General features: G+C 38.8%; 1 protein-coding gene across 1 annotated transcript; it reads right to left on the bottom strand.

Moving 5' to 3' along the window:
* Positions 1–7,707: 7,707 nt before the first annotated feature.
* Positions 7,708–13,854, bottom strand: CCDC190 (coiled-coil domain containing 190; the record flags this gene model as incomplete). The annotated part of the gene is made up of 3 exons (XM_081225048.1): positions 7,708–8,473; positions 8,754–8,880; positions 13,659–13,854. The coding sequence occupies 3 exons, from the start codon at positions 13,852–13,854 to the stop codon at positions 7,894–7,896; spliced, it is 903 nt and encodes a 300-aa protein (XP_081081174.1). The 3' UTR covers positions 7,708–7,893.
* Positions 13,855–23,826: the final 9,972 nt, after the last annotated feature.

The following is a 23,826-nucleotide window of genomic DNA, read 5'->3' as shown; positions in this document are numbered from 1 at the left end:
TTTGCTTTTATTTCCAGATGGACCTGGATGAATACTCTACTGAAAAATTGTACCAAATTTGCTGGAACTTGAAAAACATATTATGGTAACTATTCACATCTAAGCTGGAGATGGAGCTCTCTGAAACATGATAACCTCCCACTCATATCCTGAGAGCTGCTACATTGTGGGTGTGAACATTTGTGGTGAACCATCATCTGAGACCATGGGGGCACCTTCCTTTCATAGCCAGCTTTTGAGGAAACTACTGTGTGTGTTTTTGTGTTGTGTACCCCCTAAAGAAAATGAGGGAAATCCTTTAAGAAAAATATCATTCAAATATGAATGCTTATACATATTCTACAAAAGTCTATCTGATCTTTAATTTAATAATATTAAAATAATATGATCCTGCAATCCTAGTCCTAGGCATATATCCAGAGAAAACTCTACTTCGAAAAGATACATACAATGTTCAGAGCAGCACTATTTAACAATAGCCAAGACATGAAAGCAACCTAAATGTCCATTAACAGATGAATGGGTAAAGAAGATATGGTTTATATACACAATGGAATATTATCCAGCCATAAAAAGAATGAAATAATGCCATTTGCAGCAACATGGATGGACCTAGAGATTACCATACTAAATGAAGTAAGTCAGACAGAGAAAGGCAAATATCATATGATATCAGTTATTTGTGGAATCTAAAAAAATGATACAAATGAACTAATTTACAAAACAGAAATAGACTCACATAGAAAACAACTTATGGTTATCAAAGGGAAAGGTGGGGATAAATTAGGAGTTTGGGATTAATATATACACACTCCTATATATAAAATAGGTAAACAACAAGGACCTGAGTATAGCACAGGGAACTATACTCAATATCTTATAATAACCTATAATGGAAAAGAATCTGAAAAAGAATATATATGTATAACTGAATCACTTTGTTGTACACTTGAAACTAAAACAACATTTTAAATTAACTATACTTCAATTAGAAAAGAGATTAATTACCTATGCAAAAAAATTAAAATAATTATTGGAATCACTAATGATTCTTTTCATACTATCCTATTTGCTGGAGCTCAAGGTAAGAGGGAAACAGGCTGAGGACTTAGGGATGGCTCTGCAGGCACGTGCTTGTCCGCTTCTGTTGCTCTCACCACTGCTGTAAGACATTTCAGTCACTTGTTTTAGCAGTCCTAGCTTTTGTGCTTTGCTTTAGAACACATTGTCTATGCCCTTTGTCTCATTTCTTTTGCCTTGATATGAACAAATAGTCCTTAGCAAAAGTGTTCAAAAATTTCCCAGTCATGAATTGCATAACTAAATATCTCTTTATATAGCTTGCATACATTTTCTCTTTATCACACACTTTTGAAATAATATTTTATTAATAATAATTTTGAGCTAAGAGAGTTCATGCTGGTATTGGGTTTTTAAATTAATTAATTAATTAATTAATTAATTAATTTAAAGCTGTGCTGGGTCTTCAGTGTGCAGGCTTTCTTTAGTTGCGGCGCGCGGGCTTCTCATTGTCGTGGCTTCTCTTGTTGCGGAGCACGGGCTTCAGTAGTTGTGGCACGTGGGCTCAGTAGTTGTGGCTCACGGGCTTAACTGCTCTGCAGCATGTGGGATCTTCCGGACCAGGGCTCAAACTCATGTCCCCTGCATTGGCAGGTGGATTCTTAACCACTGAGCCACCAGGGAAGCCCCTGGTATTGGTTTTGATTCCAAGCAACATGTGTTAAGTGTGTTTGGAGTCTTTGTGTATATTTGTTATGTGTTTTTCTTTCACCGGGAAGGTTTCTTTATTACCAGTTTCATGGTACATCTTTAATGGAATTAAACATGAGCAGTTCAAACTAACGGAACTAATTACATTATATTTCATTTATAGTTTCTAATTGATTGATATCTACTCTTAGGACACAGAGCAGCAACACATGAACAAAAACAAGTGGTGGGAAGTTGGGAATATTGAGGTGTAGTTCATATTACAACTAATTAGGTAAAATCTTTCCTCCTATAAATCTCAAGGGGGCCATATCTCAAGCCATATTTGAGGTGAGGACTGTATGATAAATACTTGCATTCCTTGTACAGATATACCTCATTTTATTGTTTCATTTTATTGTGCTTTGCAGATATTGCATCTTTACAAATTGAAAGTTTGTGGCAACTCTGCGTTGAGCAAGTCTATGGGTTCATTTGTTTACTTCCTATCTCTGTGTCACATTTTGGCAATTCTCGTAATATTTCAGACTTTTTCATTACTATTATATTTGTTATGGTGATCTGTTATCAATGATCTTTGATGTTACTATTACAATAGCCTTGACTTTTTTTCTAGCAATAAAGTATTTTTAAATTAAGTTATGTGCATTGTTTTTTTTGAAGGTTAATAATATTTCTTTTATTTGGTTCAAGTATATATATATATATATATATATATATATTTAATGTCTTTATTGGAGTATAGTTGCTTTACAATGTTGTGTTAGTTTCTGCTGTATAACAAGATGAATCAGCTATATGTATACATATATCCCCATATCCCCTCCCTCTTATGTCTCCCTACTACCCTCCCTATCCCACCCCTCTAGGTGGTGACAAAGCACCGAGCTGATATCCCTGTGATATGCAGCTGCTTCCCACTAGCTGCCTATTTTACATTTGGTAGTGTATAAATGTCAATGCTACTCTCTCACTTTGTCCCAGCTACCCTTCCCCCACCCATGTCCTCAAGTCCTTTCTCTATGTCTGCGTCTTTATTCCTGTCCTGCTCCTAGGTTCATCAGAACCTTTTTTTTTTTTTTTTAGATTCCATGTGTATGTGTTAGCATACGGTATTTGTTTCTCTCTTTCTGACTTACTTCATGCTGTATGACAGACTCTAAGTCCATCCACCTCACTACAAATAACTCAATTTTGTTTCTTTTTATGGCAGAGTAATATTCCATTGTATATATGTGCCACATCTTTATCCATTCATCTGTCGATGGACACTTAGGTTGCTTCCATGTCCTGGCTATTGTAAATAGAGCTGCAATGAACATTGTGGTACATGTCTCTTTTTGATATATGGTTTTCTCAGGGTATATGCCCAGTAGTGGGATTGCTGGGTCATATGGTAGTTCTATTTGTAGTATTTTAAGGAACCTCCATACTGTTCTCCATAATGGCTGTATTAATTTACACTCCCACCAACAGTGTAAGAGGGTTCCCTTTTCTCCACGCCCTCTCCAGCATTCATTGTTTGTAGACCTTTTGATGATGGCCATTCTGACTGGTGTGAGGTGATATCTCACTGTAGTTTTTTTTTTTTTTTTTTTTTACGGTACGTGGGCCTCTCTCTGTTGTGGGCTCTCCCGTTGTGGAGCACAGCTCTGGATGCGCAGGCTCAGCGGCCATGGCTCAAGGGCCCAGACGCTCCACCATATGCGGGATCTTCCCAGACCAGGGCACGAACCTGTGTCCCCTGCATCGGCAGGCAGATTCTCTACCACTGCGTCACCAGGGAAGCCCCTCACTGTAGTTTTGATTTGCATTTCTATAATGATTAGTAATGTTGAGCATCCTTGCATGTGTTCGTTGGCAATCTGTATATCTTCTTTGGAGAAAGGTCTATTTAGGTCTTCTGCCCATTTTTGGATTGGGTTGTTTGTTTTTTTGATATTGAGCTTCATGAGCTGCATGTATATTTTGGAGGTTAATCCTTTGTCAGTTCTTTCATTTGCAAATATTTTCTCTCACTCTGAGGGCTGTCTTTTCGTCTTGTTCATGCTTTCCTTTGCTGTGCAAAAGGTTTTAAGTTTCATTAGGTCCCATTTGTTTATTTTTGTTTTTATTTCTATTCCTCTAGGAGGTGGGTCAAAAAGGATCTTGCTGTGGTTTACATCATAGAGTGTTCTGTCTATGTAACAGATCTGTATGCAGAAAACTATAAGACACTGATGAAAGAAATTAAAGATGATACAAACAGATGGAGAGATATGCCATGTTCTTGGATTAGAAGAATCAACATTGTGAAAATGACTGTACTACCCAAAGCAATGTACAGGTTCAATGCAATCCCTATCAAACTACCAATGGCATTTTTCACAGAACTAGAACAAAACAATTTCACAATTTGTATGGAAACACAAAAAAACCCAAATAGCCAAAGCAATCTTGAGAAAGAAAAATGGAGCTGGAGGAATCAGGCTCCCTGACTTCGGACTACACTACAAAGTTACAGTAATCAAGACAGTATGGTACTGGCACAAAAACAGAAAGATAGATCAATGGAACAGGATAGAAAGCCCAGAGGTAAATCCATGCAAATATGGTCACCTATCTTTGATAAAGGAGGCAAAAATATACAGTGGAGAAAAGACAACCTCTTCAATAAGTGGTGCCGGGAAAACTGGACAGCTACATGTAAAAGAATGAAATTAGAACATTGTTTTTTTAGACATAATGCTGTTGTACACTTAATAGACTACAGTATAGTGTAAATGAAACTTATATGCACTGGGAAACCAAAATATTCACGCGACTCACTTTATTTTGTTCTTTTATTTTAAACCTTTTTTTTTTTTTAATTTTTTGGCCATGACATGCAGCAGGTGGGATCTTCATTCCCAGACCAGGGATCGAGCTCACACCCCCTGCATTGGAAGCACATTAGCCTTAATCACTGGACTGCCAGGGAAGTCCCGACTCACTTAATTTTGATATTTGATTTATTGTGGTCATCTGGAACCAAACTGAAATATCTCCAAGGTGTGATTCTAGTTAATGTTTCCTAGCACAGTGCCTCTCCACATAGATTAGATTGAGAAATCTCAGCTTGGTGAGGTATAAACCTGGGGTGGGTTTCATTTTTCTCCCAGTAACTGCTACTAACTTTGTTTAACACTATCTCAATCTGATCCTATAACTTCCAGTCATTTCCATTTTAAAAGTTTTATTTCTGGTTGATATTTTTTCAGCCACATTTAGGTATTATTATTTATGACCCTTGTCTGGTATAAAGTCCATCTTCCCCACCCCAGCGAGCTCCTGTTCTATTGCAGCTTGCCTCAGGCTCCTCTGTCTCACTCCTTCTGCCCTCAATGCCCCAGGGATGCAGATAGGGTGAGGGAAGGCAGTGGCTCAGGCAACATTTCACACCTCTTGGGCTTTCCTCTTTTGGGCAGTGGTTCCTTGCTATGCTGGCTGTTGTTGGTGATATGGTGCTGTTGACTTCTGTTTGAAATGGATCTAGGCTTCAACTGCCCTAGTGCTTTTGGTGTGGAGGCAAAATTCTCCCCCCAAGTACGATGCCTTGGGCTTTGCCTTCAGGGCTGTTTCACCCTCAGAAGGGCTGTTCCCTCCAGTGTTACTGGTAGCAACTTACCCAGTCTTACCCCAGACTGAGGACTGTGGGAACCTTCAGGGTCCCCCTCAGTTGTCTTCAGAATTTTGGGACTCTGGGTGAGAGGCTGTCACCACCTCAGAGTTCCCAGGTGCCTCTGCCTCCAGGTGAAAAGTGAATTCCCTCCCCATTGGATAGGTTCAGGTAACGAGGTGAAAACCTGCTTTTCCTCATGTAGGAGTAAATGGAGAAGACATTGTCTCTCCTCAATACATCTCTGAATAAATGAATGAGTGTAAAAAAAAAAGTCACGTTCCCTCAAATTCAAAGTATGAAGTTTTCCTTTTTACCATTTCTTTCTAATTTTTATTGTTAAAGATTTTTATTAATAGGGTTGAAAAGTATTTCATAGCTGAAAAGGAGGACATAAGCCATTGGACATTATGTTGTCCCCCCTTCTCATTGAGAGTAAAGGATAGTACAGGAAAGCAGAATTCTGGCCTTTGTTCCTCATTCACATTCTGGTATAGAGAGAGTCATTTTACTTATTGTGAGCCTCATTTTCTTTCCCCTATAAAATGGGAGAAATTATCTCACTGATTTTTCTACCTTAGAGGGTTTTGCAAAGTTTAATGCAATGGTCTACAGGTCAGGGTCTTTTTTATTTTATCTCTCTCTCTCTCTCTCTCTTTTTTTTTATGTCTTTATTGGAAGATAATTGCTTTACAATGTTGTGTTAGTTTCTGCTGCATAACAACTTGAATCAGCTATATGTATACATATATCCCCATATCCCCTCCCTCTTGCATCTCCCTCCCACCCTCTTTATCCCACCCTTCTAGGTGGTCACACAGAACCAAGCCGATCTCCCTGTGCCATGCAGCTGTTTCCCACTAGCTATCTATTTTACATTTGGTAGTGTGTATATGTCAGTGCTACTGTCTCTAGGTCAGAATCTTTTACCCCCCTCACCTGGGTTGTGACAATCAAACACATTATCAAATGTCTTTTGGGGAGCACATCTATCCCCAGGTGAGACCTCTGGTATGAATGAATGACTTTAAGCTGATTGGGTGAGAGCTATCCTGGAGCTCAGTGTGGCGTGTGAAGATTAAGGATTTAAACTGTTCTATAGAATTTAATGGGTTAGGACAAGCAAGGACCCATGCAACAACTTCCCCGCTGGTTGTGTTGAGTTGTATCAATAAAAGTATTGTATCCATCATATTGAAGAAGGAAATGTATTAGACTAAATGATAAGAATAAAATCTATGGCGTTAGAAGATTTGTAAATGCACAATTTTGTTGCAGTTCATGAAATGTCATTTGAAATATAATGTATAAAATTTTGGAGTTAGAGATACAGTCAGATCTGGGTCCATCAGATATATGAAGATACAAGCAGGATAACAAGAAGGAACATGCAGAATGCTTATTTCTCAACTTCATGAGACCGAGATGTACTTGGAACAGGGGCAATTAATCAAGTGGAGGAGAGGACTAGGATGCGGCCAGGTCCTTGCTGCCTTGGCAATGTCCCTGTCCTGAAGTTATGGCCAGCACAGAGAAAAGACCCATTTAGAAGTGGGATGAATCATTTTGAGAACTCATCCTTGAGGAGTGATTGTAATGGAGATAGACAAGGAGAAAGAACACACAATAAAGGATTGGGAAGTTTGCAAAGGAGTTTCTCCACCCTGGGTGCTCATATTCCTGTCAGCACAGTCGTAGATGGTGTAAATAAATTAGGTATTCATCAGTCAATTTTATTGCCCGTGGCCTGCTTTCCCCCACTGTTTTGCTTCTTGAAAGAAAATGTTAGAGGGGACACATTTCTTATAAACTGTTCATTATTCATTTTTTAGGATCCAAAAAGTTTGATAAAAGCAGGTTGAAAGTGGGAATGAGGGAGGGTGGGAGGAAGACACAAGAGGGAGGAGATATGGGGATACATGTATATGTATAGCTGATTCACTTTGTTATAAAGCAGAAACTAACACACCATTGTAAAGCAATTATACTCCAATAAAGATGTTAAAAAAAAAGAAAGTGGGAATGAGAAAACCAAAATGTAGCTATCTGGAAATAAAAGAAGAAAGGAAAGGGCTTCAAAAAAGAGCACAGAGCTGTGGTGGGAGAGGAGTTTTTATTTATAGACCATATTAGGTACATATTTTCAATTGAGTTTCTATTCTTACCTTTATATGTGAAACTAAAACAAACAGAAGAGCCATGCCATTTTGCCAGCAGGTGGCACCATAAGAATCTCCTATAAGAAAAGGGTGGCAAATGTAAGCAGGATCCTTAATATTTTACCTTTCAGGAAAACTCTAGACATCAATGTAGAGTCATAATTTTGATGATATTAGCAACATGCGTACATTGCTTAAAATGGTTTCGGAAGATTCATCTCTCCCTTCATTTTTCATGCTAACATTGCTCATTCAGTGAAAGATTATATTCCCATATCCCATAAAAGGACAAAAAACTAGGTTTTATTTAGTGATTATAGCATATGTTATTGTAAGGATATGTTAGATGGTTAGAGAGGAAGTAACTTAGATGGTCACCCTGTTTTTACACCCCTTTCCTGCTCTGGACTGTGAGGATTCCTTGTGACCAAAGATTTCTCCAATGCTAAGCAATCTCTCAGACTCAGGGGGGACCTGGTGCCAGAGGTAGTGAGTGTTTCTGGCCTTTACATACAATTCTGAATAGGTTGATGTTTTGGGCTCGCCTTTGAAGTTCCCTCCACATTCTATGGGATTCAGGGGAATTTGTTTCCCAGTGGTGTGGTCTGGCCTTTTGTTGGCATCATTTGATCTGGTCTCATCGCCGTGTGCCATTCTGCTACCACCAGCTGGGCTGGAACTTGGGTCTTGGTCTAGGGTGTGAGTGGAGGCGTCTTGATCTTGACATAGAAGAGAGATGCCCTTGTTGGAGTCTTTGCCCTTCAGTGGGTTTATGGAATATTTCTTTTGGGCTTGTGGCTTCTCTTCTATAAAGTGGGAAGTTCTATTATTTTGACATAGTGACTGCCTTTTGCTTTTCATGGGGTCCTTGGGACCAGTGTGATGGAAATGAGGCATCTGGGACTTGGTTTTGTATATTTCTTGGATCGTATTTGTTGTCAGTGCTCTGGGAAAGGAGGTAAAAAGAAGAAAGATCTCTGAAAACAGATGAAGAGGCTCATATTTAGCATTTTCAAGTTATTAGACCATGACCCCTTTCTGTGTGGTATTAGGTGAGGTAATAAAGTGGGTGAGAAGAGCATGAAGGGTGAGAATGGGTGGTAACAATGTGGAGAAATGGCTCTTTCCTTAAGAAGAGAAAGGCAGCACTTTCTCAGGGAGAGGACGATTTAAAGAGGTCAGTTGGGAAGAAGCCATATCCATGAGTTTAGTAAGCATTTTCTTACCTAAATTTATTAGCTTGTAGAAGAACCCTGTGCTTCTGTCCTCCCTGTGATGAGAACATAAGAACATCTTCTGGTCTCTTCTGACTTCCATTCTCAAAGTAAGAGGAGAACTTTTTCTTGATGATATCTGTTTTGAGTTAATTAATAGGTGTTATGGGTTGAATTGTATCCTCCCCAAATGTCATATGTAGATGTCCTAATCCCCAGTACTTCAGAATGTGACCTTATTTGGAGACAGGGCCTTTACGGAGATAATCAAGTTAAGATGAGGTCATTAGGGTGAGCCCTAGTCAAATATGACTGGTGTCCTTATAATAAAGAGAAATTTGGACACAGAGACTCAGATAGAGGGAAGGTGATGGGAAGAGACACAGGAAGAAGATGGCCATCTAAAAGCCAAAGAGGGTGGCCTGGAACAGATCCTTCTTTCCCAGACTTTAGAAGGAACCGACTCTTGATTTTGGACTTCAAGCCTCCAGAACTGTGAGAATACACTTCTGTTGCTTAAGCCACCCATTTTGTGGTGCTTTGTTAGGGTAGCCCTAAAAAACTAATACAGTAACAGAAGAAGGAAAAGAATGTTTGAAACTAGTTCTCTGGGCAGAGAAAGAGTATATGAATACCATTGGATCACATTACACAATAGGTTGATCTGGCATGATGAATGGAAACAGAAAAACCTAAAAGCAGTTCCCCAATGTTTACCTCAAATATGTGAAATAGGATTTAGAAACACCAAGGTCAGAGGTTTAAACTGACTTGGTCCATGGAGGTTTTGTCTGAATGTTTTATTTGGCAAGCATGGTGTTTTCAAAAGAAAATGACTGGGTGTGAGTGATACACAGAGCTGGTGCCCTATTGTTTCATTCACCTCAATTATGTGACCTCCTACCCACCTGAGCCAAGAGTTGCAACTGCCAGCCATGAGTAAGTGGGTCTTTTGCTCTTTGAGTTAACGTTTCAGCATCTTGTAGTCATAGCTGCTGTAGAAGACCCGGTTTGTTTTTAAGACATCTCATGAGTTGGTCACTTAGAGTTGAAAGTCTTGCACTAGTTTGCTCTAATGGGAGTGAGTTCCCTAAATCTACATGGGTTGGTAGGCACCAGGCAGAGGACTTATGACCAGATAAAGGGCCTAGAATTTACATTAAACTCCTAATATTCTTTCATCAAATAACTTCTTGGTGAGGTAGTCAAAGCAAGAGATAGTCCTTTTGGGGTCGCTCTTCTTCTGTTGTCTTCTTGAGTGTGTGTGTGTGTGTGTGTGTGTGTGTGTGTGTGTGTCCATCTAGTTATCCAATTTAACAAGGATGTTTGAGTGCCTACTTTGTGCCAGGCAGTATATTCTTGACTCTGGCTTTCTTTACCTTGAACATATAATTAATCATAAAGCTCTGACAATTCCCCATTTAAATATCTTGAAATGCTGGTCCACTTAAGATGCAATTTCGTGGGAAGCAGCCGCATAGCACAGGGAGATCAGCTCCATGCTTTGTGTCCACCTAGAGGGGTGGGATAGGGAGGGTGGGAGGGAGGGAGACGCAAGAGGGAGGAGATATGGGGATGTATGTATATGTATAGCTGATTCACTTTGTTATAAACAGAAACTAACACATCATTGTAAAGCAATTATACTCCAATAAAGATGTTAAAAAAAAGATGTAATTTCACTTTCTAAATATCTTAAGATACTCATTTTTTTTTTTCACCTGGCCAATGCCCTAGTTTAGGCCTTTAAACCCTGGCCTACACTCTGGAATTCTCCTATCTGGTCTACCTTAAACATTACAGCTGAGTAATCCTTCTCACACGTAGACATGTAATCTCCTTACTCCCAAACCCTGTAGGGTGAGATTTAAACTCTTTTGCAAGACCTATGAAGCTATACATGATTGGAGACACTGCCTACACTGCTTTGTCTGTAAACATTTCACCTACACCTTCTTGTCACCCCTTACACCTCTGCAGGTTGAACAACCTGTAGCAAATCATTCTCATGCATGTGCTTTTGTACATACTGTTCCTACTGCCAAGAGTGGCCTTGCCACGTGTCCTCGTGACAAACTGCCAACCCCCCTACTCCACCCATCTTCTTTCTCTTCCTCTTCTAAGATTTTGCTCATACACTGCCTCTTTTGGGACATCTCACCTGAGCCCCTTTGATAGACATAGGAAACTTTCCATGCTCTTGTTCTACTTTGAAAACAACTCTAATTTAGCAATTAGTATTTTCTGCGATAATTTTTTGCAAGCATGGCTAACTTCCAATTTAAATGTGAGCATCTCGAGGACACAGACCATGTTTTTTAATATTTGCATTCCTGTGTCTATCTGAGATGCTGTAATGAGTTTTTTTAAAGTCTGGCCCACACAACACCTGTCCCAGAACAATCTGCCTTAGTGTCAGCTCATTTAAAAATGTGGATTTTGAGCCTAATTCCTAAACTACTGATCCAAATCTCTACAGATGAAGACTGGGAATATGCATTTTAAATAATCCACCTGGTGACACAGTGGTTAAGAATCCGCCTGCCAATGCAGGGGACATGGCTTCAAGCCCTGGTCCGGGAAGATCCCACATGCCACAGAGCAACTAAGCCCGTGCGCCACAACTACCGAGCCTGTGTTCTAGAACCTGCGAGCCACAACTACTGAAACCTGTGCACCTAGATCCTGTGCTCTGCAATGAAGAGTAGCCCCCACTCGCCGCAACTAGAGAAAACCCACTCGCAGCAACGAAGACCCAACGCAGCCAAAAGTAAAATAAATAAAATGAATAACTTTATATAAAAAAATCCACCAATGGGCATATACCCTGTAGATGAATCTCAATAACAATTTCATTAAGTGAATCATGGGAATATATTGCCTAGTACAGTGACTGATAAATACTGACCCTTAATTCATATTGTTTCCTTCCTTCTTTCCTAGTTTTACTGTCAAGAAGTCTGAGGCTCAGAGAGGATGTGACTTTCTAAAGGAAATAGAGACAGAGGTCCCTGAATCAAAGTTTGCTGCCTCCTTGTCCAGACTCTTTTTATACCACCTGTCCCTGATGCAAACTCTCTAGTCATCAAGGACAGCCACCTCCCTTGGACCTGGTCTTTTGAACACCCCATAGAGAGTAGGTATCTGGTCTTCAACATCCTTCTTGAGAACTGAAGCGGGATTCAACCAAATGGCTTCTAAGATTCTTTTCCATTCTGTGAGCTCTCATTCTAGTTTGGTTTAACCATTTATTACAGACAAGGAAGTTCAGTTATTTGCTCAGTTTCTCCTTTTTAAAACCTAAAGCTGGAGGCTAGAAATAATTCTTAGGCCAGACACCTGGACATTAGGGTCTTGTGTCCACCTATTAGCTGTGGAGACCTAAATGATTTTATATTCAATTGTGATACTTGGCTTTCCTCTTGAACATGCTACATCATTTTCAGGGCTCCTGCACCTGCCTTAAGTAAGAAGGGACTGTAGTTTTGAAGAGCTGAGATAGATCCATTCTATGTTGAATATTAACATATGATTATTTTATTATGGGAAAAATAGAACTAGTTTCTACAAACTGTATTACTATGGCAACTTTCAACAAAACAGTAGAAGAGTTTTAATCCTGTAACAATCTTTTACAGGATTGATTGACTGATAAGAGCAAACACTTATATAGCACTCCTTTTGCATTTAGGTACTGTTTCAAGTGCTCACTGCATCCTCATGACTTTATGAGGTAGGAAACATCATTTACATTTTACTTTGGAGAAAACTGAGGCAGAGACAGGTCCAGTAAGCTGCTCAAGGCCTCACAGCTGGTAAGTGATAGAGTCAGGATTTCAACCCTGGCAATCTGGGTCCAGAGTCTGTATCCTTAGCTACCATGGTTTAATGGACAAAGATGGAATCACTGAGCAGGAAGTTTTATTTCCTTCTTTTTTTACTGAATGGTGTAGACAGCTTTGGAAGGTCTGAGATTCTGGATAGCATTGTGTAACCCTTCCTTCTGTGATAATCAGTAGCTACTAACTAGAAATGAGTGTATGAAGTTAGTAGCATTATTCTTGTTATAACTACTTAACTATATAGTCTATGTTCATTGGATAGTCTTCTAAGTGATGTGCACATTTGGAAAGGATTATTCTTTGGCAACAGAAGGTTTTATGGGAGGGAATTATTACAAAGAATATGAACTCACAGCTTCTGAGTAAAGAGGGCTCTTTGGATAAATGACAGAAATATTTGCCCTTTGGCTTAAGAAGACAAAGAAATCACAGTACCAATACACAATAATTGCTTGTGTAAAATTTTCTAATCTAAGCAAAATCTGTAAGCTCTCATGTGAATACAATTTGGAGTACAAGGAGATTCTTATGGTGCCATCTGCAGAAGAAAGGAAGGGCCTGACTCTCATATTAGTGAGTGTTGAAAACAGCCACGTGTTCCTTGCTCAGTCCTATCAGAGATCAGCCATCGTTACACAATTCTCTCTGGTTGTCAATCCCAGGGAAATTTTTTTTTTACTTCCTTTTCATAAGATGACTTGCACATTAATAGTTACTCAATGAATGCTTGTTGACCAGGCATAGAGAAGAAATGAAACCAAATCAACCCAGAAATAAGAAAGTAGAACGTTAAGGCTTTAAGCCAGAGAGAGCTCATTTGAAAGACTGGGAGCCTGAGAAGTGTTAGCTCAAGAAGATTTGCTTGTGGGATGCTCCAGGGAGCTGTGTAATTGAGGGAGAGAGGGACATGGATGGGTGGGCAGCCTAAAATCCAAGTTGAGATCAGAAGTTCTCACTTTCTTGGTGTCCAGATCTCTGAAAGGGCCCTTGACATGAGGTAGGGGATGTTACTCTTGCCTTAGCCAGCTGATGGCTTGCTGCCCTGCTCTGCATTTCCCCATCCTGGAAGGCTTACCTTGCTGCAACCTCTGAAGTTCTTTTTGGAGCTGTCTCTGCTCCCTGGTCAGCAACTTCACATGGTATAGGCAGATAACCTCTAGTCTCTGCAGTCTTTGGCTGAGTCTGTCTTCAGCCTGCTTGGCATTCTTCCTCTCCAAATCAAAGTGTTTCTGTAGTGGTCCCCTGACCATGTGCCTCTCCATCCTCTTCATGGCCTAGAGACAATAGAACAGGATTCTCCCAGGCACCATGACAGACCTGATAAAGCAAAATGGGGAACCTGACCCCTGGTTTTTAACTGGAAGATCAGTGTTTGAATCCTATGTTTTTCTGAATCCACAGCTGCCTAGTCAGATGAAGTCACACTATTAGAAAAATTTGCCCTGCTGACTAAAATATTATTCACAATCTAAAAGTTGAGAATTATGTTTTATTTGGCAGGAATTTTTAGGACTTCAAGCCCGGGAGACATCATCTCAAGTAACCCTGAGAAAACTGCTCTGAGGAGGTGAGGTGGGGAGCTAGGATATATAGAAGTTTGCAACAAAGGTCAGGTAGTAGGAACAAAAGATTACTGCTAATAAAAGAAACCTAGATTTCCCAAGTTAAGGAACTTAGTTTTTTTCTATGTATGGGAAGATGCAAGAATCTGGGCTCACTGAAATCATTCCTTTGATATACACCCCAGCTTATCTGGGGCCAGTATCCTCAGGGCTCACCAGCTTACCACTGGCTGTGTCTGCAATCACTGATGACTGTGACACCTTTTGTTTACTGATATGGCAGGCAATATTCCATTTATCAGCCCTATAGTAACATGATTTTCCAGAGTGACACAGAAGTATTGTGGACAAAGTCATTCCTCTGAGCCTCGGTCTCCTTTTCAATAAAATAGACGATAGGCTCCCTACAAAATCCTCAATCAGGTTGCTATAAAGATCAAGTGAAAACTACATGAATAACTTTTGGGGCAAAAATAATAAAAACACTTTACATATATAAGGCATTATTCGCCCTGTGAGATAAGTCTCTTCTACTGTTTTTTAAAGTTTCCCCCCAAACCCGCTCAGGGGCCTGGAGAGGATTTGGGGACTTAGGACAGAGCCATTCTGGAGCCCCTTCAGTTCATTAATTCATGAACGCGAGGGTCCATGCAGCCTGCAATCCTACCATGTGGCAGGTGCTATGCTGAGGGCTGAGGGTAGTGGTGAATGAGACACAGCTCCTGCTCTCAAGGAACTTTCAGATTTATGATGCTGGAGTCTAGTGGTGCATGCCAAATCTGAACAAACAGTATTTCAAAGAGTGGGAAGAGTGGGATCTGTTGGTCACAGAATAGCACAGGTATCCAGAACAAGTAGTCTGGGCAGCTCTGGTGAAACCACTTGGATTGGAAAGTGGTTCCTCTTCCCACCCTCGCCCACCTTCCTCCTCTGAACTCTGTTGTACTAACAGGCAGTGACACATCTTTCCTCCTCTTTGTGTCCCTCACAATATGCAGAGCTAAGAGCACAATATGTGTCCAGGATATAAATGGATTGCTATTAATAAAGCTTTGGTGATAATAACAGGAAAAAGTTTAGCATTAAAAGGGAGGATAACGTCAGGACTCAGGAAAGAAATTTTAAGACAGCTTTTAGTCTAAAGCGTAGACTAAAATTTTATTAAAGAACATGGTGAGTAGCACTTACCTACAAATCCAGGGTTTGCTGAGAATGCTGCCTGCTTCTTTTACTATGCTAGGTTGAGCCTGGATTAATGTGCTTGTTTTTCTTCAGTAAATTTTAGGAGCTCGGTGTTGGGGAGGTAGGAGATAGAGAGACTTTTGGAGAGGGTTGAGGGGGAGAATGTTGAATACACTTGAAAGATCTCTTCCATGCCACCTCCCCCATCAGGAATGCTAACTCCCTGGGTGTGGGCACCAATCCCAGAGCTTGAAATAGCTCTGTGAGTTAAGGGAGGCTGCCAGCCTCCAGCCCTCCCCTCAAGGGGCCCACAGTGCCCCTTCTCAGCTGTGTCCATGAGAGCCAAGAATGAAAGCAAGGAGTGTCTTACTGTGTTCTCAGTCTCTCTATCCCTCTCTTTCCCCACCCACTTCTCCTCTTTTCCCTCTTTTGCCATGCTACTCCCCACTCCCCTCACAACACCCAGTCCTACTTCTTGGAAACCAGATCAGGTTCCAAAAGAAGGTACCCTGTTTTTTTTTTTTTTTGGTCAGATTGTACACATTTTGTGCAGGAGAGTAATTTGTTTATTTTGTATTGTTGCACACTGTACTGACTTTCCCCAGGCTTTTATCCATGTCTTGTGTACTTCAGTGCTTAGTTAAGATTTTCAAAAAGTTGTCACAACAGAAACAGGCAAAGTGAAATTTAAATTGACTTTTGTGATCATATATTGGACTCCGCGGTAGAAGGCCAGTTGAACTTTTGGTTATGGAACAAGACATTAAGTGGGATTTTTACTGTTGCCTGAGGGCTTCCTCTGAAAACAAGAGGCATTAATGTGCCACAGTCTAAAAAGAACTGCCAATACTGGGGCCTATTAATTCCCCCAGAGCTTACTGAGAGGCAGCTAAACAGACCCTATTACTCATAATCATCACCTAGCAAATAAGCTGTTATAAGGAGATTACTGGGGAGAGGGAGAGGGAAATCCATTATTCTCTCAGTGAGAGGTAATATCTTTCCCATCCTTTCTCATGAGGTAATTATCTCACCTCCAGAATTTAAATGACTGGAATGGGGTTCCAGGAAAATCATCATAGAGAATGGGGTGCCTACACAAGGAAAGACTTACACCTCACTCCCCAGCTGGAGACTCGATGAACTACAGGACCACAGATCAGCCCCCACTCCAACCATTTGTTGCCACCAGAGCTGATCATAGTGAGGGCTTTCGTAGAAAATCTTGGTTACTCCATGTTATCTTAAGAGAGAGCTGAGGAGGGCAGGCTTGCAGAAATAATTCAAGGTTGAAGGGCAAGAACGGGCCTTAGAGTGTGAGCCTGGGAAAGGAATGGTGGCCAAACCCATCCTGGCTCCCATTAGCCATTCAAGTGTGCCAAAGAGGAACTTAGCAGTTTCCTGGTTCCATGTGAAGTAGCACAGGGGTTATATAAGGGGGCAGAAACCATAACATTGCCCTTGGAAGACTCTAGGTCAAATAAGGTAATACTTCACTCTGAGCAGGCATAGAACCACAGGCAGGGCCAGAGGGGAGTAGTGATAGAAGGGATCTGATTGAAGGTGAACTTTCTCATGAAAACAACACATTTTAATAGCAGAGCACAGCAGGAGCACATGTAGTTATATAAGAACTATATAGTTCCCCTTCTCCAAGTCCCTGGGAGTCCACTGAGGAAAGGGTTTAAACTTTATTTAAGATTGGAATGTCAAAGTGGTATGGACTTTCTTACAACAAAAGTGGCCAGAAATGTGTAGAATCTGTCCATGAAATCATTAAGGGACAAGAAAAAAAATTTTAAAGATAGTGATCTGATGAAATATAAAGCTCTAATTCCTATATCATGTCCCTGTTATCATCACTAGGGAAAAAGAAGTTTAAACTGCTCATTAAAATGATTATGATTAAAATGAATTTTACAGAATGGATGTAACTTATTCACATTCATATACTTTTCTCTATCTCTGTTTTATATGGAAGTACTATCCTTTTGTAGTCAAACACATCCGAGATCAAAAAATTATTCCATCATTTAGTAGAATGTATGACTTTATTCATTAATTCTGTCATATCCCCTAGTCTCCTCATCTATGAAAAGGCTTAATAGTATCTTCATCATAGTGATTCTGATAGAACTTAGTGAAAGAATGAATATAAAGTGTTTGTACATAGTAGATATTCAATAAACATTAGTCCCAGTTTCTAGCAAAGATGGAGTAACAGGGAGTAGATTTACCCTTCCATATGAAACAATTAAAAAATCAGACAAAATTTATGAAATAATGTGGTTTATTTTTAACATTGGTCATGAGGCTGATAGGATGGTGTTCCCTGCGAGAGTAGAAACAAACCAGGGGAGCTCTATTATTCTCCCAGATTACTGCCTGGAAAGAGTTTCCAGGCCATATCATAGGGAAAGGACAGCCAAGCAATGATTCCCTGAGAAGACAGAGGTAAAAGTCCAGAAAGGCCAAGGCAGCTAGGAATGACAACAATAGTACAAATTGTACAAAGTCCAACCAGTCCAAAGGCTGGTTCTGTTCCACTGGTGGGGACCTGCCCTGAAAGGCCTCCCAGAGAACTTGGTGGAGAACACTAAGAGCCTTCCTGGACCCACCTGCCCATACATAAAATAGATAAGCAATAAGGATTTACTGTATAACACAGGGAACTATATTCAATATCTTGTAATAACCTACAATGGAAAATAATCTGAAAAAATATATTTCACTGAATCACTTTTCTGTACACCTGAAACTAACACAATATTTTAAATCAATTACACTTCAATAAAATAAATCAATAACCCATAGATTAAAAAATTAAACAGAAAGTTAGAATATTTTGAAATGAATGAATTATGACACAACAGATGAAAAACTGTGAGATGAACTAAAGCAGTACTTAGAAGGAAATTACAGCACAAAAATGCCTATATTCTAAAGAAGAAAGATCTCAGCTCAATTAGCTCAGTTTATACTTTATAAGATTAGAAAAAGAAAAGAAAATTAAACCCAAAATAGCAGAAGTAATAAAATAATAAAGAAAAGAACATAAAACAATGAAATTAAAAATAGAAAAACAATAGAGAAAATCAATGAAATCAAAAGCTAACTCTTTGAGAAGATCAATAAAACTTTAAATTTCTGCTCTAGTTCTGTGAAAAAGGCCATTGGTAATCTGATAGGGATTGCACTGAATCTGTAGATTGACTTGGGTAGTATAGTCGTTTTGACAATATTAATTCTTCCAATCCAAGAACATGGAGCATATATCAATGTGGGTCATCATATTAACAGACTAAAAAGAAAAGTACATGATTAGCTTAATAGGTTTAAGCAAAGGATATAATAAAATCCAAAATACATTCTTGATAAAATCTCTGAGCAACTCAGGACTAGAAAGGAACTTCCTCAATCTCATAAAGTGTATCTAAGAAAAGCTGAAAGGTAACATCATGCTTAATGGTGAAAGACTGAATTCTTTCCCATAAGATGAAGGACAAGACAAGGATGTCTGCTTTCATCACTCCTGTTCAACATTGCACCAGAGGTCTAGCAAGGGCAATCATACAAAATAAAAAAAGAAAAATGTATCCAGATTGAAAATGTAATCAATAATGAGTGAAACTGTCTTAAAAAAGTTAAAATTTTAATTTTGTTATGGTAAGAACATTTAACATGAGATCTACCCTCTGCGAATACTGCTGCAGTGAACATGGGAGTGCTAATATCATTTTGGGATCCTGATTTCAATTCTTTTGAATAAATACCCAGAAGTGGGATTCCAAGCAAAAGTCTGTGAGAATATATTGACAACACATATATCTGACAAAGAACCTGTATCCATACTATCTAAATGGCATTTACAACTTAGTAAGTACACAAACAACCCTGTTCAAAAAAAGGGCAGAAAACTAGAAGAGACAATCCAAAAGAATTTACAAATGGCCCATTAGCAAATGAATATATGCTTAATGTAGTCATCAGGAATCCCAAATGAAAACCACAACAAGATATCCCTTTCTACTCACTGGCATAAATTAAATTAAAAGGAGCGGCAAAACCACTCCTGGTGTTGGTGATAATGTGAAGCAATTGGAACTTTCAACATTACTGTTAGAAATGTAAAATGGTGCAATCACTTTGGAAAAGTGTTTGGAAATTTCTTATAAAATTCAACATATACTTACATATGACTAACTCCATTTCTAGATAGAAGAGAAGAGAAAACATGAAACCCATAAAAAGACTTGTATAGCAATGTTCATAGCAGTTTTATTCATAATAGTCCCAAACTGAATACTCTCCAAATGATCATCAACAAATGAATTGATAAACAAACTATAGTTCATCCATACAATTGAATACTACTCAGCAATAAAAAGAACAAAACATTGACACATGCAATGGCATGAATGAATCTTATAAACATTATTCTGGTGAAAGAAGCCAGACACAAAACAAAAAGTGATTCCATATATTTGAAATATTAGAACAGATGCAATTAATCTATATTGACAGCAATCAGATAAGTAGTTGCCCAGATTGAGAGATGTGAATGAAGCCTGATTGCAAAAAGGATTGAGGAAACTTCCTGCGGGAGACAGAGGTGGTGATTATATGTTGCATACAGTTGTCAAAACGAACAAACTATAGACTTAAACTGTGAATTTTAAAGTATATAAATTATTCTTCAGAAGGTTGATTGGAAAAATCCCCTCCAATTTTATCTTGTCAAAAAGATGCAGGAGACTTCTGCTTCAATCATGAAGGATTGACTTCTATGGGAGTTGCCCTCCTGCCTCAAAAAACTAGAACACTAAACAAAATATATTTTAAAAACATTTCTTTTCAGACACTGAAAAACAGGCAATGCAAGTTTGTGATCACTTTGAGATAAGAAACATAAAAGGTGAGCTCTATGATTGCCCGTAATTAGTACCTGGAAGCAGTTTTCAGGCTGCGGTGCAGGAAGGCGGAATCAAAACAGAGCCCATCTGTCTCTTTGGGTTGACCATATGGAGAATGGAGTTCTAGCAGGTGGAGGTGGCTGGAATTTGCAGAACAGAGTACCAGATAAGAGGTAAATACACACATAGAAAGAGACAGGGAGGGGGGAATGGGCTCCAAAGTTCTGCAGAGGGGTCCCTTTGGCTAAGTACTGATCTACATTTCAGGCATGAAATGTCCAATAAAATTGTGGATGAATGAATAAAATGTGGTGCATTCAAATGATCGAAAACTACTCCACACTATAAAGAACTGCTGATACGTGAAACAATATGGATTAATCTCAAAAGCATTATGCTAAGAGAAAGATACCCATACAAAAGACTAAATCTGTATGATTTCATTTATAGGAAATTCTAAAGAAGATAACTTTAAAGTGATAGAAAGCAGATCAGCGCTTGATTGGGACTAGGGTGAGGAACATGAACTGACTTTAAGGGAGAGGAGAAAAGTTTTTTTGGGTCCTGGAGATGTCCTATATTTTGATCATGGTTATGTTTACATGAATGGTTTCATTTGTCAAAACTCTTCTAACTGTATAGTCAATATGGGTGAATTTTATTGGATGTAAATTGTATCTCAGTAATGCTGAATTTTTTTAAAAGGCACAAGAATCATTATGAAAAGTCTTCATGGGCCAACTGTTTTTGGAGGTGGCTTAAGCAACAGCTCACTATGCTAAAAATTAACCAAGGGAAAGAATCAAGCATCTATCCTGTCTTTCCTGTATAAACAGTATTTTCATGGTGATTAAAGAGTAGATGAGGGAAAGACTTTTATAAGACTTACAGCTAATTGAGGCAGAAGGAAGTATAGAAGTAGGGAAATGATCATTTTTCAACCTCTAATGCAATTGTGGATCTAGGCAACAGTCCTCAGTGCTATTAAAACCTTAGGTGGAAGGTTGAGGGAAATTTCATAATGGAGGCTGCAGCTGTCACCACCTGAACCTATCCATCAATCTTAGAGTCACTGAAGGGAGGAAAACCAAACATTTTATTCATCATTAATACACTGAAGAAGTATACTTGCCTAACATATTTTTAACCTGAATCTAATCAGACCTCTAGGTCTGACTGCCAATTCTTGAGAAAGTGGATCTTTCTAGAGAATTATCTGGTCTCTTTGATAAATCAATAGCAAGGGAAAAAGAAAATCAAGGCAGGGCCTCTTGTAATAAAATAGTCTTAGCAGAAGTAACAACCAAAGCAATGTGTAGGCTTGTCTAGATCCTGATTCCCTCAAACCAGCTACGAAAAGCACCTTTGGGACAAGTGGAAATTTGCACAGAAGATAGATATTAGAAGATACCAAGTTGTTAAATTCAATGGTTGTGGGACTTCCCTGGCGGTCCAGTGGTTAAGACTTCGCCTTCCAATGTAGGGGGTGCAGGTTCGATTCCTGGTCAGGGAGCTAAGATCCCACATGTCTTGTGGCCAAAACCCCAAAAAACATAAGAAAACAGAAGCAATATTGTAGTAAATTCAATAAAGACTTAAAAAATGGTCCACATCAAAAAAAAAAAAATCTTTCCAAATAAAGATTCACTGGTTGTGTTGGTGGCTTAGTGCTGATGTTAATATTAAGTCCTTATCAGTTAGAGAGAGAGATACATACCAAGGTGTTTACAGATGAATAGACGTAATATAGTATTTTTGTATCAACTAAAATACTCCTGCGAAAAATAAAATAAAATACTAAAATAGGTGTATAAGAGTCTGCGTATATGGGAATGGATGACACAAAAGTGGCAAAATGTTGATAATTGTTGAAGCTGGGATATGAACACAAGAGGGTTTATTAGATGATGCTTTCTAACTTTGAACGTGCTTTAAATTCTCCATAATAAGAAGTTAAAAAAATGTTTGGAGGCAGTCAGATTGAAGGGAAAACTTATATTCAAAAGTGTGACAATTATACTTTTAGCTGACTTTTAAGCAGAAATAATAAAAACCAGAAAACAGTGGAATATCTTCAATACCCTGAAAGAAAATGTGTCAACCTCAAATTCTACACACAGGTAAACAAAGACATTTTCTGACAAATAAACAAAAAGTAGAGTTTGTTCTCCACTAAATAAAATTCGAAAGGGTGTACTTAAGGCAGAAAGAAAGGTTCTTAGATGTAGTACTGAGGTGCAAGAAGGAACAAAGAGCAAAGAAAGTAGCAAATAAGTGGGTACATCTAAATGAATGCTGGCTGTATAAAACTGGGATCTGGAAAATAAAATGTTTCATGCACAGTAATAAAGCACAGAGTCTTCAAAGGAATAGAACAGGTAAGTGTTCTAAGTTTCTTTTATTGCCCAAGAGAAGGGTAAATACATTAATTAACATTATACTTCCATAAATTAAGATTCATATTATCATTTCTGGGGTAACTACTAAAAGGATTAAATAAGAGGGTAGGATTTACAAACTAGCAGAGGATAAGAATTGAAATGGCAAAAAAATAATGAATCTGAAAAGGGAGTGAGAAAGTTGGAGAAATCATAAAGTACAAAATAAGATGGAAGTCCAAACACATCAGTAATTATGTATACAAATGACTAAATTCTCTAGTTAAAAGTTTAGAATTGTCAGATTGAATTTTTTAAAAAAGGAGTGCGACTTGACACCAAAATGGTTATAAATATAAATGCAAATGGAAACAGTGAAATCATGTGAAATTTCTCAATTAGTTACTGGGATGATCAAATCATGAACTTGAAATATATAACGTGAAAATTGTAATAACTATAAAAAAATACATCCAGAATCACAGGGGAAAATGTTAATTTGCCTATATCAATAATTAAGAAAATCAGTTAAGAATCAGTAAGGACATGGGATATTTGAAAAGCACAATGGCAAATTCAGCTTCATGGACATATATAGGAAATCACCTTGCTCTTAAGGAAGGTTTCCAGAAGCTGCCACAAGACTCTGCTTATAATTCATTGACTTGAACTTATTCACAAGGCCACAGCTAGCTTCAAGGGAAACTGGGCAATGTGGTATTTTTTTTTCCCTGGACATCTATGCGCTCATTTAAGTCTTCGGGGTTTCATTACTTTGAAAGAAGGAGAAACATATATTAGGAGACAGCCAGTAATCTCTGCCACAGATACTCCTACACAGGGACAGGCAGCTCTGAGTTATTGAATGCTCTTTAATATGTGACAGGCTACCATCAAATAAGCACTAATCAGTACAAACGTTATAAATGCAAAAGCAAACTCTAAAGTCATGTGGCAGTACTTACAAGGTGGTCATCCAGGTATTAGAATATGTTAACATGAATTTTTTTAGGTTGTATTTGAAACCAAGCACATGCACATGCATGCGTACGTTCTTACAGAGAAATTAAAACTCCCTCTCCTTCTATTTATGGGCACCGTTTGAAAAGAGGCGGCACAGAGAATGATACTCACACAAAGGTTTACAAGATATGCCCCCCACATCATCTCCCACACTCTCCCACATCTCCCTTGTGCTCTTTGCATTT

The sequence above is a fragment of the Mesoplodon bidens genome (assembly GCF_964165515.1).
Source record: "Mesoplodon bidens genome assembly, chromosome: 2".
In the NCBI taxonomy this organism is placed as follows: Eukaryota; Metazoa; Chordata; class Mammalia; order Artiodactyla; family Ziphiidae; genus Mesoplodon; species Mesoplodon bidens.
This window is presented reverse-complemented; position numbering and strand designations above follow the sequence as displayed.